This window comes from Tachyglossus aculeatus, chromosome 10, assembly GCF_015852505.1.
Source record: "Tachyglossus aculeatus isolate mTacAcu1 chromosome 10, mTacAcu1.pri, whole genome shotgun sequence".
Classification (NCBI taxonomy): Eukaryota; Metazoa; Chordata; class Mammalia; order Monotremata; family Tachyglossidae; genus Tachyglossus; species Tachyglossus aculeatus.
In genome coordinates, this window is record NC_052075.1 from 16,595,479 (window position 1) to 16,616,333 (window position 20,855).

A 20,855-nucleotide genomic window follows, 5' to 3' on the forward strand; every position below is an offset into this window, starting at 1 on the left:
CTTTCCCTGTAATTATAATAATCATATTTGTTAAGCGTTTTCTCTGAGTCAGATGCTGTTCTGAGCACTGGTGTAGATACAAGGTAATCAGTTTGGACACGGGTCCTGCCCCAACAGGGGCTCACAATCTTAATCCCCATTTTACAGATAATAATAACAACAATAATAATAATAATAATAATGGCATTTATTAAGCACTTACTATGTGCAAAGCACTGTTCTAAGCGCTGGGGAGGTTACAAGGTGATCAGGCAGATCACGGCTCCGCCAATTGTCATCTGTGTGACTTTGGGCAAATCACTTCACTTCTCTGTGCCTCAGTTCCCTCATCTGTAAAATGAGAATTGACTGTGAGCCCCCTGTGGGACAACCTGATCACCTTGTAACCTCCCCAGCGCTTAGAACAGTGCTTTGCACATAGTAAGTGCTTAACAAATGCCATTATCATTATTATTATCATCAGGTTGTCCCAAAGGGGGCTCACAGTCTTAATCTCCATTTTAGATGAGGGAACTGAGGCACAGAGAAGTTAAGTGACTTGCCCAAAGTCACACAGCTGACAATTGACAAAGCCGGGATTTGAACCCATGACCTCTGACTCCAAAGCCTGTGCTCTTTCCACTGAGCCATGCTGCTTCTCTGAGCAGATGAGGTAACTGAGGCACAGAGAAGTGAAGGGGCAAGTGGTGGAGCTGGAATTATAAACCAAGACTTTCTGAGTTCCAGGCCCTTGCTCTATCCACTAACCCACGCTGTAAACTGTAAGCTTCCTGTGGGCAGGGATTGCATCTACTTTCTATCATATTGTGCTCTACCAAGCCCTTAGTACAGTGCTCTGGGCACAGTAAGGACTCAATGAATAACAATAATAATAATAATGGTATTTGTTGAATGCTTACTATGTGCTGAGCACTGTACTAACCACTGGCGTGGATACAAGCAAATCAGGTTGAACACAGTCCTTGTCCCACATGGGGCTCACAGTCTTAACCCCCATTTTACAGATGAGGGAACTGAGGCACAGGAAGTGGAGTGACTTACTCAAATTCACACAGCAGACAAGTGCCAGGGCTGGGATTAGAACCCAGGTCCTTCAGGCTCCCGGTCCCGGGCTCTATCATCTAGGCCATGCTGCTTCTCTAAATACGATTTTTTCAGAATTGAGAACACCATTTTTGAGAAATTGAGAATTTCCCAGACTAGGCCCTCATTTCCCCATTTGTCCTCTCCTCTGTATCAACTATGCACTTGGTTGTGTACCCCTTAAGAATCTTGATATTTACCCCAGCTCCGCAGTACTTTTGTGAATATCTTTACACTCTACTGTTTTCCCTACCCCTAATCTATTTTAATAATAAATAATAATAATAATGGCATATATTAAGCACTTACTATGTGCAAAGCACTGTTCTAAGCGCTGGGGAGGTTACAAAGTGATCCGGTTGTCCCATGGGGGGCTCACAGTCTTAATCCCCATTTTACAGATGAGGGAACCGAGGCCCAGGGAAGTTAAGTGACTTGCCCAAAGTCACACAGCTGACAATTGGCGGAGCTGGGATTTGAACCCATGACCTCTGACTCCATAGCCGGCACTCTTTCCACTGAGCCACGCTGCTTCTCATAATGTCTGTCTCCTGCTCTAGACTGTAAGCTCCTCGTGGGCAGCGACTGTGTCTAGCATCTCTGCTGTATTGTACTTTCCCAAGGACTTAGTACAGTGCTCTGCACCTATTAAGTGCTCAATATTTTTGATTGATTGATGAAGAAAACCAGTGCAGGCAGTGTGGGAAGACAAGTTAGTTCTCCTGTCTGTACTTCAGGAGACTGGGAGCACTAAGGAGCACTTGAGAAGCAGGGAAGAACAACCCCATCATCCCGATCAATCAGTGGTATCGACCGAGTCCTTACTATGTGCAAAGCAATGTACTAAACGCCTAGTGTCATACTAATAAAGGCCTTGAACGTGGCAAGACCCTCTAAGGACAGACCGACCGACAGCTCCCGCTTACTGGAACAAATGCATTACCATCCTCTTCGACCTGCCCCTGGCACTGTCATCTTTAGCCCCAGAAAGACGACCCTTTGCCCCTGTGGCTTCCTGTGAGATCATGTTTCTCTGCCCAGTTCAGTCCGGTTTTAAACACATTATTCTTTCCCTCATCCAGACTTGTTGTTGCTATGAATCAGGTTATAGTTTATTTAATTAAACCAGCAATCTGTCATCCATCCTAATTAATCCATTCTATCTTAATTACTTTTCCATTTCCAAGCCGGGCATCATCCACTAACACAAATATAGGGATTTCTGAGTCATCCTTTGATGTCTCAGGTAGCCCAGAAACCCAGCGAGGCAGACGTGAAACCTTCCTACTGGAGTTCTCGGAGGTGGAAAGCGGGGATGGAAAGTGGGTGGGGGGCACAGGGAGTGTCTTTCTGCTGGAACCAGGCAGGCTGGCAAGGACCCGAGCACCCCCAGGTGAGCCAGAACACTCTGCCCACAGTCAAGCCATTTCCCCAGGCACGGTGACTCTTGTGACCCTACCCAGTGGAGGTGATGCCAATCCTGAGAAGCCACACGGCTTGGGAGTCACAATAATAATACTGATAATTGTGGTATATGTTAAGCAATGACTATATGCCAGCTACTGTACTAAGCACTGGAGTGGATATGATCAAATCAGGTAGGACACAGTCCCTGTCCCACGTGGGTCTCACAATCTTCATCCCCATTTTACAGATGAGCTAACCGAGCCCAGAGAAGCAAAGTGGCTTGCCCAAGGTCACACAGCAAGCAAGTGGCAGAGCCAGGATTAGAACCCAGGACCTTCTGATTCCCAGGCCCAAGCTCTATCCACTACACCATGCTACTTCCCTGGGTTCAGAAGATACTGGGTTCTAATCCCGACTCTGCCATTTGTCTGCTGTGCGACTTTGGGCAAATCACTCCACTTCTCTGGGCCTCAGTTCCCTCACCTGTAAAATGGGGATTAATACTGTGATCCCCATGTGGGACATGGACTGTGTCCAACTTGATTAGCTTCCATCTACCCCAGCATGTAGTACAGTGCTTGGAACATAGTAAAGCGCTTAACAAATACCATTTTTAAAAAATTGTCACCTAGTTCCATGGTTTCCAGACCACAAGACTGTCAGCTTCTTGAGGGGAGGGCTCATGCCTACTTCCTCGATTGAACCCTCCCAAAGATTGAATACAGGGCTCGGCACAGAGTAGATGCTCAGTAAATGCCATTGATTTAGTTGCTTTCCACAGTACCCAGCTGGCACTTACTGTTCACCCACTTCTTTAGGAAGGTCGAGGCTTAAGACCGACTGTTTTCTTTAGACTCTTAGCTCTGTTCCTGCCTTCCCTCTCCATAGTAAAGCAGACCGTGACCTATGCCAAGTATACACAGATTCACACACATTTAGGCACTCTGGAAATACACGAAGAACACCTGGGGAGGCACACACACAGATGCACAAAAATATTTATGATGTATTTGTGACAGGAAAGCAGTGTGGGTTAGTGGATAGAGCACAGGCCTGGGAGTGAGAAGGACCTGGGTTCTAAACCTGGCTCTGCCACTTGTCTGCTGTGAGACCTTGGGCAAGTCACTTCACTTCTCTGTGCCTCTGTAAAATGGGGATTAAGACTGTAGTACATTGTGGGATAGGGACTGCGCCCAACCTGATTAGCTTGTATATACCAGCACTTAGAACAGTGCCTGGCACATAGTAAACTCTTAACAAATACCACACAAAAAAGTACACATTCTCCCTAGAAATGCAGAGAAGGGCAGAAAAACAAGACAAGAATAGGCTGTCACCATCATTTGCACATTGACCCAGATATACTCTAAATAGCATTTCCATTTTAAATTTGTTCTGTTGTTAAAATGGTCGACAAACTATTCATTTTAAAAAAACTATGAAAAATCTGAGCTTTAAACAAGTTATCACTGACTCAGTAACTAAAACAGCCCAGTTCACTCCCCAGATTCATTTTGTGCAGTTTTCCCAGTAATCCCATTAAATAATGATAATAATAATAATAATGGCATTTGTTAAGCACTTACTATGTGCAAAGCACAGTTCTAAGCGCTGGGGGATACAAGGTGATCAGGTTACCCCACGTGGGGCTCACAGGCTTCATCCCCATTTTACATATGAGGGAACTGAGGCACAGAGAATTTAAGTGACTTGCCCAAGGTCACACAGCAGACATGTGACAGAGCTGGGATTAGAACCCATAGCCTCTGATTCCCAAATCTGGGCTCTTGCCACTGAGCCATGCTGCTTCTATATCATCATCATTGTACTTATTAGGCACATCCTATGTACTAAGCACTAGGGTAAATTCAAGACATTCAGGACATACGTAGTCCCTGTCCCACTCGGGGCTCCCATTCTAACATGGAGGGAGTCGGACGTAGCCCCCATCTTACAGATGAGAAAACCGAGGTACAGAGAAGGGATGTGATTTACCCAAGGTCACACAGAAGACAAGAGGCAGAATTGGAATTAGAACCCAGGTCCTTTGGCTCCCAGATCCTCCTGTGCTCTTTTCACTAGAGTTAAAGTTGATAAGGTAAAACATTTTGATACTGACCCCAACCCCACAATACTTATGTAAATATTGTTAGACTCTGCTATTTCCCCTACCCGTATTCTATTTTAATGTCTTTCTCCCCTTGTTGATTGCTCTTTCTACTAGGCCAAACCATCCCCAGCCCCACTGTTGAATGACCTGTGGAACCGTTTTTGGAAAAAAAAAAAAGATAAAAACAATGAAGCAATTTTGCCTTCCTCGTTTGGCTTTGTTACACTAAACTTCAAGCCCAACAGCATTTGAAGGAGCCTTCAGGGAAAAGATTTATTGGAGCTCTCGCTTGGCTGACTGGGAACCTCAGTGGAAACCCAAATTATTTGAACTTGTTTTATCCATTTGCTCACATCTCTTTTGTCTATTGTCTCTCCAGCTAGTGATGTTTTTATTAGCCTGGATGTTTCTCTGACCATTCCAGGAGATATGTCAAACATTTGAAAACCAAAAGTTGAATGCATAAACCAAGGAAAAGTGTGTTTGTGGTTTCTGTTTATTTATTCTCCTCCCCATCTAGACTGTAAGCTCGTTGTGGGCAGGGAATGTGTCTGTTATATTATTGTATTGTACCCTTCCAAGCACTTACTACAGTGTTCTGCACACAGTAAGCCCTCATTAAATACGATTGACTGACTTGCATTGTTCTACTTTGCCACAGGAATCTACCTATATGTTTTAGCCTGGGCAGGGAATGTGTCTACCAGTTCTGTTATATTGTTGTATTATACTCTCCCAAGTGCTTAGTACATGTGCAGAGCACACAGTACACATAGTAGGTGCTCAAGAAATGTGATTGATTGATATGTGTGACACATCTCCACCAGACTTCCTATTTTGAAGATGACATTCCTGACCATGAGAACCCATTCATGTGGCTGAAAAGCCTGAGGCATGACCAGAAAAACTCCCTTCAACATTTTGTGTACCAAAAGGTAGACCTTTGTCCCTCACAGACACCTGCCAATCTTTCCAAAGCCGGTCTCTTGGTTTCCCCATCTTCACGAAAGCTTGGCTTGAGGGGTAACTCCTCTCAGTCAGTCAGTCAATTATATTTATTGAGCACTTACTTTGTGCAGAGCATGGTACTAAGAGCTTGGGAGCGTACAATATAACAATATAACAGACACATTCCCTGCTCATAATGAGTTTACAGTTTAGAGGGGGAACCTCCCGTTGCTGCCCAAGATGCTGGTCTGTTCACCTCAGTGTTCAACAGATAGTTCACTGTTAGGTCACATTGCTTCACTGGCCGGCTAATTGTGTTTCTTCTTCTCTACTCAGATACAGGAGCTGAAAGACAAGCCCTGAGAGAAAATGTCTACCCTAAGCTGAGAGAATTCTGCAGGGAAAACTATGGCTTGGAATTCCAGGTAGATGTGATGTCATCCCCTCATTCCACTCCGACAACTGACTGTATTTCCTGTAGTGATTTGGGGCAGTAAAAGGCAATGCCTTATATTAGTTAGTCACCCTGCTCCCAACCCTATAGCACTTATGTACATATCTTTAAATTTTATATGAGTAATTACTAATTTATTCATATCAATGTCTGTCCCCCCCCTCTAGACTGTATGCTCGTTATAGGCAGGGAACACATCTGCTAACTCTTTTGTATTGTACTCTCGCAAGCACTTAGTACAGTGCTCTGCACATAGTAAGTGCTCAATCAATTCATTCATTCATTCAGTTGTATTTATTGAGTGCTTATGGTGTGCAAAGCATTATACTAAGCGCTTGGAAAGTACAATGTAATAAACAGTCACATTCCCTGCCCACAATGGGCTTACATTCTAGAGTGGGGGAGACAGACATTAAGACAAATAAATGATATTACAGCTATGCACGTAAGTGCTGTGGGGCTGGGAGGGGGAAGAGCAAAGTAGGCAAATCAGGGCAATACAGAAGAGAGTGGGAGATGAGGAAAAGTGGGGCTGAATCTGGGAAGGCCTCTTGAATGAGATGTGCCTTCAGTAAGGCTTTGAAGTGGGGGAGAGCCATTGTCTGTCGGATTAGAGGACAGAGGACGTTCCAGGCCGGAGGCAGAACTGGGCTAGGGGTCTGTGACAAGACAGGCGAGATAGAGGCACATTAAGAAGCTTAGCACTAAAGGAGCAAAGTGTGTGGCCTGGGTTGCAGGAGAGAAGTGAGGTGAGGTAGGAGGGGGCAAGTTGGTGGAATGCTTTAAAGCCAAGGGTGAGGAGTTTTTGTTTGATACGGAGGTGGATGGGCAACCACCGGAGTTTTTTGAGGAGCAGGATGACATGTCCTGAGTGTTTTTGCAGAAAAATGATCTGGGTTGCGGAGTGAAGTATGGACTGGAGTAGGGAGAGGCAGGAGATTGAGAGGTCAGCAATGAGGCTGATGCAGTAATCTAGGCAAGACAGGATGACTGACTGTATTAATGTGGTAACAGTTTGGATGAAGAGGAAAGGGTGGATTAAAGGTATGTTGTGAAGGTGGGACTGACAGGATTTAATGATGGGTTGAATACATGGATTGAATGAGTGAGAGAGTCAAGGATAATAATAATAATAATAATGGCATTTATTAAGTGCTTACTATGTGCAAAGCACTGTTCTAAGTGCTGGGGAGGGTACAAGGTGATCAGGTCATCCCACTTGGGGCTCACAGTCTTAATCCCCATTTTACAGATGAGGTAACTGAGGCACAGAGAAGTGAAGTGACTTGCCCAAAGTCACCCAGCTGACAAGTGGCGGAGCCGGGATTTGAACCCATGACCTCTGACTCCCAAGCCTGGGCTCTTTCCACTGAGCCACGCTGCTTCTCTAAGGATAACACCAAGGTTATGGGCCCGTGAGACAGGAAGGAAGGTGGTGCCATCTACAATGATGGGAAAGTCCAGGGAAGGACAGGTTTTGGGTGGGAAGATAAAGAGTTCTATTTTGGACATGTTAAGTTTGAGGTTTCGGGAGAACATCCATGTAGAGCTGTTTTGAAGTCAGGAGGGGATGCGAGACTGGAGAGGGAGAGAGAACAGGGCTGGAGTGGTAGATTTGGGTAGCATCTGCCTAGAGGTGATAGCTGAATGAGTTCTCCAAGGGAGTGGGAGTGGGAGATGGAGAATAGAAGGGGGCACAGAACTGAACCTTGAGGGACCCCCATAGTTGGTGGGAAGCAGAGGAGGTGCCCTCGAAGGAGACTGAGAATGAACAGCCAGAGAGTTAAGAGGAGAACCAGGAGAGGACACTCAGTGGGCACTGACTGATTGATTGGAGCACTGAAGAATTGAACTGACCCAAAGTGATACTCACACTGGCCCCTGGTGTAGTTGTAGTAGTAGTAGTAATAGTAGTAGTAGTAGTAGTTCTACTGCTGCTGTTGCTACTGCTATAGAGAGAACATGGTTTTTGTGGGTAGAGAACATGTCTACCAACTCTGTTATATTGTACTCTCCTTAGCACTTAGTACAGTGCTCTGAGCACAGTAAGGGCTCAATAAATACAATTTATTAATTGATTGATTGATGGTGTAGTGGCAGACCTTTGCCTCTTTCCTGCTGTGTGACCACAGCCAAATCACTAAACCCCTCAGGACCCCACTTTATTCATCTGTAAAATAGGGATAATAGCACCTGCCTTCCTACCTACCTCACAGGGTTGTGGTATGAGCAAAAATGAGGTAAGTAATATGAGAGCGCTTTAGCAATAAAAATGCCATACAAAAGCCAAGATATCACTGTCATTATTGATAGCATTCATTGCGTGTCCACTTGGTGTGGTGCACTGTACTAGGTGCTTGGGAAGAACAAAATGATGAAGTGACATGTTCCCTACCCACAAGGAGCTAACTCTAACAGGGGAGACAAACATAAAAATGTATTCAACTCAAGTGGTTTAATTAAGAACACATATGTACTAATTGGGAACACGTGTATATGAGTACAAAGTAGAGGGTAAATAAGTTCTTAAGTACTACAGCTGGCTAAAGGTGCTGGGAAATTAATTGCGGAAGGGCTTGTTGGAAGAGGTGGGATTTTAGGAAGGTTTTAGATGTGGGGAGAGCTGTAATCTGACAGATTGGAAAAACAAGAGAGGAGAAAGCGTAAATAGGAATCTTTCTTCCAAACACGAAATCACCCACTTTCCTAGCCTAACTAGGGTAATGCTTCCATCCCATTTTGTTTTTCCTGTGAAGTGTTATTTCTGTATCATCCAGCTTTTCTTCATCATTCCCATCCTTATCACAGCAGTCCTAACCTAGTCCTGAAGTGCTCAAGAAGGCATTTGGGGAATTGATAAAAATAACAAAACTTAGACGTAGCATGGCCTAGGGGAAAGAGCATGGGCTTGGGAGTCAGAGGACCTTGGTTCTAATCCTGGCTCCACTACATATCTGCTGTGTGGCCTTGGCCAAGTCACTTAATTTCCCTGTGCCTCTGTCCCTCATCTGCAAAATGGGGGTTCAAGATCTGTGTTCCCTGCTACTTAGAATTTGAGCCCCATATGGGACCTGATGGTCTTGTATTCACCCCAGCGCTTAGTAAAGCGCTAAACAAACGCCACAGTTATTATTATCCCAGACCCTCTGGGAGATTGCAGTCTAAAGGGAGAGATGAGGAGGCAGAAATAGATGAAAACATAAAAGTTATAAGAGCAGGAAGAGCCCAAGTAGATGAATAAACCAGTAACAAATAAAAAATTTGTGAACAGGGAATCTGAAGTGGCTAAGGAGCATGGAGCGGGTGGAAGGGGCATTAAATAAGGAAGACCTCCTGGAGGAGGTGACCTTTTAGGAGGCTTGGAAGGAGAGGAAAGGCTTTAATGTCAAAGTAATATAAAGCTCTTTCATTCATCAAGGAAATGTCAGCCAAAGGAGGTGGTTTGGGATTTAAGAGCTCAGAGTTCAGGCAGAGATGACACTAGTTTCCATCAATAATTCAGCTTGCCAGTGGACAAATATGGCCCACAAACTCCGAGCATATATTTGGAGTCCAAAGACACCTGATATACTTATTTCATAAAGAAAAGCAGACCTGAAACCAATTGCAGCCTTTTTTATGGTATTTGTTAAGCGCTTACTATGAGCCAGGCACTGTACTAAGCACTGAGGTTAATGCAAGCTAATCAGGTTGAACACAGTCCCTGTCCCACGTGGGGCTCACAGTTTTAATCCCCATTTTATAGATGAGGTAACTGAGGCACAGAGAAGTGAAGTGACGGCAGACAAGTGGCAGAGCTGGGATTAGAACCCAGGTCCTTCTGACTCCCAGGACTGTGCTCTATCCACCAGGCCATGCTGTCTCCTGCCTGATCCACATGTAGATCTCACATGTTCCCTAAGATCCCCTCCGCCCGGCTACTTAATGCAAAGTGCAAAGGCCACAGTTGTGAGGACAAAAATGCCCTTGGAGTTTGGACAGGAGCGTGACCCAGAGGAAAGAACTTGGGTCCTAATCCTGGCTCTCCCATTTGCTTGCTGTGTGACCTTGGGCAAGTCACCTAATTTTTCTGTGCCTCAATTCCCTCACTGGTAAAATGGGGATTAAATGTCTACTCTCTCTCCTATTTAGCCTACGAGCCCCATGCGGGACAGGGACTGGGTCCAACCAATTTAACCTGTACCTATCCCAGCGCTTAGAACAGTGTTTGACACCTAGTAAGCCTTTGACTAACCACTCAGGGTCGCATCTGCAGAATTTCCAGTTCTCTACCAGTCTCGACTATGGGAGGGAGAGTCAAGCAGAGGCCTGTCCATTCCATTCCTAGCTTGGGCAGTGGCTAGAGAGAGGAAGGCAATCTGTGAGCCCGTTGTTGGGTAGGGACCGTCTCTATATGTTGCCAACTTGTACTTCCCAAGTGCTTAATACAGTGCTCTGCACACAGTAAGCGCTCAATAAATACGATTGAATGAATGAATGAATGCTACAAGTCAAAACTCCCCTGTGCTGGGCAGCAGCAACGTGGGAGAGAGTCGAGGGCAGAGACTCGTTTACTGCGTAGAAGGAGGCAGTGGCAAATCACTTCCGTATTTTTACGAGGAAAACTCTATGGATACACCACTAGAACGATTGCATGTGGAGGTGGGGCGTTTTGGGAACGATGACAATGATGACAACCTGGGATCAGGTGACAACTTGATCACCTTGTAGGCCCCCCCCGCCAGCACTTAGAACAGTGCTTTGCACATAGCAAGCGCTTAACAAATGCCATCATTATTATTTGCCCATGGTGTCGCTATGGTCGACAGCATAAGACAAGAAAGAACCCCTTGACAAATACTTTAAAAAGAAAAACTTGCCCAGAAGTCAGTATGTGTCTTTCCAGGGAAGTGTCTCAACTTCACGCTAACTCCTGACATTTTCCAGTTTGCTGGCTTAAATAATATTTACAAAATTGTGAACCAGATTCCCAGATCATCCTCCAGTGAACAGTTATCATGAAAAGCATATTGAACGGCCCATCACTAGTCCCCATTTATTTGATAAATCGGCAACTTAAATTTAATCCATTACAATATGTCTGGGGCCCCAGCATCTGGGGCTGCTGATAACTGGATCTCAATTGTTCTAAAACATCAGATCTGTCAGCTTTCCCAAAGTGTCAAATATACTCCTATAGGACTCAGACACCGAAGTTAGGGAAACAACTCAGACTACATTAATCCCATTTCTGATTTAATTTTCCTTCATGTCATTCATTAATATGTTTTGCCCTTGAACTATAGTCAAAAACCTGGGTAAAAACAGAGCCCTATTTAGGATTAAGAAGAAACGGTTAGAATGACCGAAATATGGTGGTTGTAGGTTTTAATTCGGCACATTTTATTCATCATTCGCTTAGGGGCTATTTGGGACTATTTGTACTATTCTGGGTTTTTCCAGAAGTGAGAAGCTCATTTATAACAATGTATTTCCTCAGGATGTTTGGTCAAACTGTTAATTGGTTCATGTGTTCCAGGGTGCGTGAATTCACTGGGCACAAAGTCAAACCACTGAGCAATGCCCATTTGGCAGGGAAAGGAGTCCAGGAGACTGATTCCCATCAGGACAGTCATCACAGGGCTTGGCTTCTCATTTGCCCTGGATTTGGGGTTCTGCCGACTTCAGCTATCTACAGGGAACCCTGGAACAAATAAACACCCCTGAGAGTCTTCCAGACAGGGAATCCCTCCCCTTTCACATCCTGCAGAATAATAATGACAGTAATTGTACTTGTTCGGTGCTTACTGTGTGCCGAACACTGAATTTAGCACTGGGGTGGAGACAAAATAAGATTAAGCACAATCCCTGTTTCACACTGGGACTGAAGAGACAACATTATCCCCACTTTACAGATGAGGAAAGTGAGGTTCAGAGAAGCTAAGTGACTTGCCCAAGTCTACCCAGCAGAGCCAGGATGAGAATACAGGTCCTCTCACTCCCAGGCCCATGCATTTTCCACTAAGCAGAATACTGCCCTCCCAACTTCATAGCCCTGTGAAAATCACGTCTCCTCCAAGAAGCCTTCCCTGATTAATCATCTCATCTCCTCATCTCATTCCCTGAGTGCCTGAGTTCATCCCTCTAAGCACCTTCATTCATTCAATCATATTTATTGAGTGCTTACTGTGTGCAGAGCACTGTACTACGCATTTGGAAAGTACAATACAGCAACAGAGACATTCCATACCCAACAACGGGCTCACAGTCTAGAAGAATAATAATAATGTTGGTATTTGTTAAGTGCTTACATGTGTCAAGCACTGTTCTAAGTGCTGGGGTAGATACAAGGTTAACAGGTTGTCCCATGTGGGCTCACAGTCTTAATCCCCATTTTACAGATGAGGCAACTGAGACACAAAGAAGTTAAGTGACTTGCCCAAAGTCACGCAGCTGACAAGTGGGATTTGAACCCATGATTCCCAAGCCTGTGCTCTTCTGGAACATATCTTTAAACTCGGATACTTCCCCTAACTGGAATTTATTTTAGTGTCTGTCTACCCAAACCACTCTGAAATCTGCCACAGTTTCCAGCCACACACTTTCCTCTGAGAATGGATTCCATGCACTTTCTCCCACACTGGATGAAGGAGGCTCCAGAGGCAATGGAACGGGTGATGTGGCGAAAGAAGCAGCAGGACCTGAGTTCTAATCCTGGCTCTGCCACTGGCTTCTTGTGTGACCTTGAGTCACTTAACTGCTCCATGCCTCAGTTTCTTCCATCTATAAAATGGGATTCAATCCCTATTCTCCCTTCTCCTTCTGAGGCCCCTCTGGGATAGGAACTGTGTCCAACCTGATTATCCATACCTACCCTAGAGCTTAGTACAGTGCTTGGCACCACATAGTGAGTGCTTCACCAATATCATTATCATCATCATCATCATCACCATGCGCCTTGCCAAGCTTAACCACCGGACTGGAGCCATGTTTTTCATTCACTGAATGGCAAGTCACACTCAAACCATGAGAGAAACAGACTTAGTCCCTAGAGCTTTATTCAATTCAACTGCACAGCCCCATTTTTCATCCACAAACCTAAACAGATCCCTGATCTCATCCTCCCCAATACTGTACCACTTTCAGAAGTGAAAGGGTTTCTGCCTGATGTCTGGTAAATGGACTGTCTAAAGATCTGAATATAATAATGATAACAACACTAGTAGTAATGATATAACACTTGTATTCTTTAGGCAATTGGGCGTGGCCTAGTGGAAAGGCCAAAAGTCAAAAGGACGTGGGTTCTCATCCCAGCTCTGCCACTTGGCTACTGTGTGAACTTGGGCAGATCACTTAACTTCTCTAGGCCTCAGTTACTTCATCGGTAAAAAGGGGATTAAGACTGTTCTTAATCCCAGGAGAGGTTTCTGTGGTGGGTTTTTTCCATGTGATGGAGGCAAGAAGCAACTGGATGGTATTATCTGTGCCAGAGGGGAGAAATTGAAGGCAAATCCTGGCCCAGGCTAGTTTCTCAGAAGCTATGAGGCAGAAGATTTTTGAGAGAGAAAAACCTTTTGGAAACCTCCAATCTCCAGTCCTTTGTGATCAATAAATGCCGGTGGACAATCATTTGGCTTGGTTTGGAGGGCAGATCCTTGCACTGCTGTTTCTCAGATTCAGAAAGAGCACGGGCTTGGGAGTCAGAGGTCATGGGTTCTAATCCCGGCTCCACCACTTGTCAGCTGTGTGACCTTGGGCAAGTCACTTAACTTCTCTGGGCCTCAGTTACCTCATCTATAAAACGGGGATTAAGCCTGGAGCCCCACTTTGGTCAACCTGATTACCTTGTCTACCCCAGCACTTGGCACAGTGCTTGGCAAATAGTAAGCGCTTAACAGTTACCAATATTATTATTAAGAATCCAGCAACCATGTCGTCCAGTCCACTTTATCCACATAATGATGAGCATGATCAATTAGGTCCCTCAAAACCATCCTTCATGCCATCAAAAGAGGCTGGGTTTCAGTGAATAGGCTGCAAAATCAGATTACTCTCTCTGGCTTTTGCGCTTAATGATGAGACACACAAAGGCACACAAACTGTCCTGCCGTCAGCTTAGTCCTTAGTTAGATGGTGAATCGGATTTCAGCTATTATGCAAGCGAGCCATTAAACACAGTCAAACTGCATTGTTTGAAGATGTTCTCATCAATCTTGTCTCAGTAAACAGCTCAGGTAGAAGAATTCAAAGTGCTTTTTTTGTCCAATACCGACTGTGAGGAAGTCACATGATCCATCGCCCGCTGCACTAGTGTTTGTGGTGGAGGAGGATCAGGTTCAGATTCTCTCTGGCCCTCAGCTGCCAGGGCTGCCCACCGGGGGATCAGGTCAATTGTAAAGCTTCTCTTTCTACTTTGAAACCTTTTCCCCTCCACGCTGTGTCTGCCCAGCTCCCACTCTATCAATCAATTGTATTTATTGAACACTTACTCTGTGCAGAGCAGTATACAACAGAACTAGCAGACACGTTCCCTGTCCACAATGAGCTTACAGTCTAGAGGGGACTTCTCCCTCTCAAATATGAGTACCTGATCCCTTCTCCATCAGCCAGGCTATTCTTAAACTTGTTTCCTAAACCCTCGCCGTCATCATGAATGGTGAGACATCATCAATGACATCATCATCATCACCCGTATTATTGAATACCTATCGTATACAGAACACTGGACTAAGTGCCTTGTGACTACCGAATACTGTACTGGTTGCCTGCTGTATAGAGAGCACTGTACTGGACTCCTTCTGTGTACTAGGCAGCCCTAGATGCAGAAAAGGCTGTGCCCCTGGGAGTTTCCTGGCTGAGGATAAACCTGCATTGCCACCAAGAAGGGAGTGATTCTCTTTGGGCTAAAGAGAGACAAGGAGGCAAAAGAGGAAACAGCACCAGGCCCTACAAATAATAAGCACCAGAACACAATGAACAACATTTTTGTGTGTCCAATGTGTTCGGAAATGTAGGTCCCACATAAGTCTTTTCAGCCTTATGCTTACATGCACTCTTTTTTTTTAAATGGTATTTATTAAGCGCTTACTATTTGCCAGGACCGTCTCTATTTGTTGCCGACTTGTACTTCCCAAGCGCTTAGTACAGTGCTCTGCACACAGTAAGTGCTCAATAAATATGATTGAATGAATGAATGAATGAATAATCAGAGAAGCAGCATGGCTCAGTGGAAAGAGTCTGGGCTTGGGGGTCAGGGGTCATAGGTTCAAATCCCGGCTCTGCCAATTGTCAGCTGTGTGACTTTGGGCAAATCACTTAACTTATCTGTGCCTCAGTGACCTCGTCTGTAAAATGGGGATTAAGACTGTGAGCCCCATGGAGGACATCCCTGATCACCTTGTAACCTCCCCAGCGCCTAGAACGGTGCGCTTAATAAATGCCATCATTTAAGTAAGTGCTTAATAAATGCCATCATTATTATTATTATTATTAATCAGGTAGGACACAGTCCCTATCCCACATGGGGCTCCCAATCTAAGTAGGAGGGAATGAGATTTAATTCTAATTGACAGTTGAAGGAACTGAGGCCCAGAAAAGTTAAGTGACTTGACCAAGGTCAAACAGCAGGCAAGTGGCAGAACTGGGATTAGAACCCAAGGCCTCTGAATCGCAAGCCTGTACTCTTTCCCCCAGGCAACACTGCTCCCCATAGGTGAACTTCACTGACAGTGGACATGACAAGGTTCCTGCCCTTGAGGAGTTTACAATCCAGTAGGAGAAACAGACAGTCATAGATCGTATATATACAATGGGAACAAGAAGGAAAGCATAGAGACTTTGTTAGCAACAAAAGGAAGCAAAGAAAGAATTCATGACTAAACTTGTGGAATAAATAAGCTGTTAGGCACTTAAGTGTTAAGGGTGACTGATGGAAATACCTGCTCAGGGAGATGGCGTTTTTAGTTAAGGACAGCACCACCAGGGAGGTGGTGGCTTTTCTGGAGACTCTGGAGGTGGCGAGGGATGTGATTTGGCAAATTCGATGGAGGAGGAAATTTCAGGCAGTAGGGAGACCGTCTGCAATCAGGCTTATTTACTGAGTGCTTACTGTGTGCAGAGCACTGTACTAAGTGCTTGGGCGAGTTCACTATAACAGAGTTTGTAGACACCTTCCCTGCCCACAAGGAGCTGCAGTCTAAAGGAGTGCAAAGTAGCTCCTTGTCTAAGCTTCTCCTGAGAAGCTGAAATCTCAATACCATTATTTTAAAAGGGAAAATCTTCAGCTGAAAGCTTTCCACAGTAAAACACTTCCCTTCACTCCATCCCTTTTTTTGCAGCATATGGAAGCATGACCAGACCTGACTCTCCTTAGCTAGAGGTGCCGAGGAAATCGTCATGTGATTACCGCTAAGGAAAAAAAGACACAAGGAAAACCCCCTCCTTTACATCATTCCAAAAGCTAAATCCACACCATTTTGTCATTGACTTTCAGGTCATAGACTTGTACTGGGGAGTCGAGCCAGAAGAATGGGACAGTCCAGAGCTACAGAAGACACGGATGAGGCTCCTGGAAGATTGCTTGAAAACTTCTGCAGGTCCATGTTTTGTTGTGGGTATAAAAATGATGCTTTCCATTGATTCACTAGCATAGCGCTGATTGATGTTCACTGGTTGAAGTGTTTTCCTGCAAAGATGTGTTTTATTTATAAAATGTCTTCTCCCTTTTCATCTGTATGGTGAAATATTCCCGGTCCTGCCTGGAATCTATCATGCCCAGCTCTGCAAGTCGGCTGATGCTTTATGGAGCCATGTTGGACAATCTTTATGGGTTCATCCAGTGGGTCCCCTTGGCCGTGAATGGGGCTGCAGGGTTTTCTGTTGGAATTTGTCCCCACCTCTAGCACGGGGGCCCGATGCCACCTGCCATGTTGGGTTCAGAGGGAGCTGTTCCAGGTGAGGAAGGTGTAGAAGTAGTAACAGAAGTAGTAGTAGTAGCAATAGTAGTAGCAGGAGCAGTAGTAATAATAGTAATAGTAATAGTTGCAGTGGTAGTCATAGTAGTTACCCTAGCAATAATAGTAGTAATAGTCATAGTAGTTGCAGTAGCAGTAGTAGTAATAATAATAATAACGATGGCATTTATTAAGCACTTACTATGTGCAAAGCACTGTTCTAAGCGCTGGGGTGGTTACAAGGTGATGAGGTTGCCCCACGTGGGGCTCACAGTCTTAATCCCCATTTTACAGATGAGGTAACTGAGGCCCAGAGAAGTTAAGTGACTTCCCCAAAGTCACACAGCTGACAAGTGGCGGAGCCGGGATTTGAACCCATGACCTCCGACTCCAAAGCCCGGGCTCTTTCCACTGAGCCACGCTGCCTACCAGTGGCAGTAGTAGCAATAGTGGTGGGAGTAGTAGAAATAGCAGCATCAGAGTAGCAGTGATAGTGGTAATAGTAATTATAGTAGTAATAGTAGCAGCAGTAGTAGGAGTCGAAGAAGTAGCAGTGATAGTGGTAGTAATTATAGTAGTAGCAGTAGTAGTAGTAACAGGATTTATTGAGCACCTACTGAGTGTGGTGCACTACACGAGATGATCATGAAGTCCAGGAAAAAAAAAGTGGCTCATTCCCTGCTCACAGTGAGCTTACACTTAAATGGGGGAGATGGACATGGAAATATTTACAACTTGAGTGGTCACACACAGCAGTGAGGTGGAAACAGAGGGCTTGTTGATGATGTGTACCAGACATCCCAAAGTCAACTTAGTTGACTTTGATAGTTGATAGAGAAGCAGCGTGGCTCAGGGGAAAGAGCATGGTCTGTGGAGTCAGAGGTCATGGGTTCAAATCCCGGCTCTGACAATTGTCAGCTGTTTGACTTTGGGCAAGTCCCTTAACTTCTCTGGGCCTCAGTTGCCTCATCTGTAAAATGGGGATTAAAACTGTGAGCCCCCCATGGGACAATCTGATCACCTTGTAACCTCCCCAGCGCTTAAAACAGTGCATTGCACATAGTAAGTGCTTAATAAATGCCATTATCATTATTAGTTGGGAATACAGGATGGACGTGAACCCAAACAGACAATGGTATTAGTAATAACGATAACAGAAACAATAATAATAATAATAATAATAGTTGTGGTATTTGTTAAGAGCTTCCTGTATGCCTAGCACTGTACTTTCTTATGGTTTTTGTAAAGTGCTTACTATGTCCAGGCACTATACTAAGTGCTGGTAGATACAAGTTAATCAGATTGGACACAGTCCCTGCCCCACATGGGGCTCACAGTCTTAATCCCTATTTTACAGATGAGGTAACTGAGGCACAGAAAATTTAAGCGACTTGCCCAAGGTCCCGCAACAGACAAGTGGCAAAGCCAGGATTAGTAGTCCAGGCCAGTGCTCTAACCATTAGACCATACTGCTTCTTGTTCTTAGTGCTGGGGAAGGTATAAGATAATTGGGATGCACGAGCCCTGTCCCTCCTGAGGCTCTTGTAAATCAGGTTCCCAGGCACGTTGCTCCTTTTTAACATGGGTCATTCTGAGCCCCATGGATGGTCCAGGAAATCACCAAGAAACAGAGCTGGAGTGGTGTGTTCTGCACTGAGTATGTTCTAATTCTTAATAATCTGTAAAATGGGGAGTAATTTCCTCATCTCCCTGCTACTTAAACTTTGAGTCAATATAGGGTAGGGACTGTGTCCGACTTGTATATACTCCAGTGCTCAGCACTTAGTAAGGACCTAACAAATGGTACAATTATTATTATAATCTGGGTGAGTTCTACATCTACAGAGAAGCAACGTGGCTCAGCGGAAAGAGCACGGGCTTTGGAGCCAGAGGTCATGGGTTCAAATTCTGGCTCCGCCAAATGTCAGCTGTGTGACTTTGGGCAAGTCACTTAACTTCTCCGTGCCTCGGTTACCTCATCGTAAAATGGGGATTAAGATTGTGAGCCCCACATGGGACGACTTGATCACCTTGTATCCCCCCCAGCGCTTAGAACAGTGCTTTGCACATAGTAAGCGCTTAAAAAATACCATCATTATTATTATTACATCCAGTACAGCATTTCCTATATTAAATCATTTCTGCTCTTTTTTTCTACCTTGCAATCTCTTTTCCCTGGAAAGGAAATTGCTTGCCAATTAATATGTGGTATGGGAATGTGTGCTAATTCTGTTGTACTCTGCTTTCCCATGTGCTTAGTACAGTGCTCTGCACATAGTAAGCACTCAATATAATTGATTGCTTTGTTAAGCCCTTACTAGATGTCTAGCATGGAACAAAGCACTTATTACAGCACTCCAAGCAGCACAGTAAATTAGAGAAGTAATGTGGCCTAGTGGATAGATAACAGGCCTAGGATTCAGAAGGATCTGGGTTCTAATTAATTAATTCATTCATTCATTCAATCATATTTATTGAACAATTACTGTGCGCAGAGCACTGTACTAAGTGCTTGGGAAGTCCAAGTTGGCAACATATAGAGACGGTCCCTACCCAACAACGGGCTCACAGTCTAGAAGGGGGAGACAGACAACAAAACGAAACATGTGGACAGGTGTCATGTCGTCAGAACAAATAGAATTAAAGCTAAATTGCATCATTAACAAAACAAATAGAATGGTAAATACTTACAAGTAAAATAAATAGAGTAATAAATCTGTACAAACATATATACAGATCCTAATTCCTAATTCCAGACCGTGTGTGATTTGGGGCAAGTCATTTAACTTCTCCGTGCCTCAGTTCAGTCCTCTATAAATAGGGATTAAAACTGTGAGCCCCATGTGGGACAGGGACTGTGTCCAACCTGATTAGCTTGTATATATTCCAGCATGTCGTACAATGCCCAGCACACAGTAAGTGCTTAGCAAATACCAAAAAAAAAAAAAATTAAAACGTACCATTGATTTATTGATACCAAATAATCAAGTCGGACACAGTCCCTGTCCCGCACAGAGTTTACCAGTCCAAAGTCCAGGGGTGTAAACTGGTTGTGGGCAGGGTATGTGTCTGTTTATTGCTGTACTGTACTCTCCCTAGTGCTTAGTACAGTGCTGTGCACACGGTAAGTGCTCAATAAATAAGATTGACTGATGAGGTTCAGACAGGGTTGGAAAATTTCCCGGGGGGTCACGTCTTCAAGGCTTCACTGGGAAAGTGGATTGAAATCCCTTTCTGGAAATGCTGAGGTTCCATCTAGTGGCCACGTTCGTGGTCCATGGCGGCCCCCGTTCGCGGCTCCCCGGGCCTCACTGTCCAGGGATTTATGTCTGCGATGACCAAAGGACGGCGGGTATCTAACTGACGCATCCTTCTCGGAAAAACGGATGATGAGAATGGTATTTGTTAAGCGCTTATGAGAGAAGCAGCGTGGCTAAGTGGAAAGAGCCCGTGCTTGGGAGTCCGAGGTCATGGGTTCTAATCCTGGCTCCGCCGCTTGTCAGCTGGGTGACTTTGGACAAGTCACTTCACTTCTCTGTGCCGCAGTGACCTCATCTGCAAAATGGGGATTAAGATTGTGAGCCCTACGTAATCACCTTGTACCCACCCAGCACTTAGAACAGTGCTTTGCACATAGTAAGCACTTAACAAATTATAACCATTATTGTTATGTGTCAAGTACTATTCTAAGAGCTGGGGTAGATAATAATAATAATAATAATAATGGCATTTGTTAAGCGCTTACTATGTGCAGAGCACTGTTCTAAGCGCTGGGGGGGGATGCAAGGTGATCAAGTTGTCCCACGTGGGGCTCACAGTCTTAATCCCCATTTTACAGATGACGGAACTGAGGCACGGAGAAAAGATGTGACTTGCCCAAAGTCACCCAGCAGACAAGTGGCAGAGCTGGGGGGTTTTCACC

At 44.7% G+C, this 20,855-nt stretch overlaps 1 protein-coding gene across 1 annotated transcript in view; it reads left to right on the forward strand.

Moving 5' to 3' along the window:
- The window catches only part of NWD2 (NACHT and WD repeat domain containing 2), a 62,372-nt gene that overhangs the window by 22,292 nt on the left and 19,225 nt on the right, over positions 1-20,855 (forward strand). The window contains exons 2-3 of the mRNA XM_038751947.1: positions 5,885-5,973; positions 16,474-16,590. Coding sequence (XP_038607875.1) covers positions 5,885-5,973; positions 16,474-16,590 — 206 coding nt within the window. The remainder of the gene's footprint in view (positions 1-5,884; positions 5,974-16,473; positions 16,591-20,855) is intronic.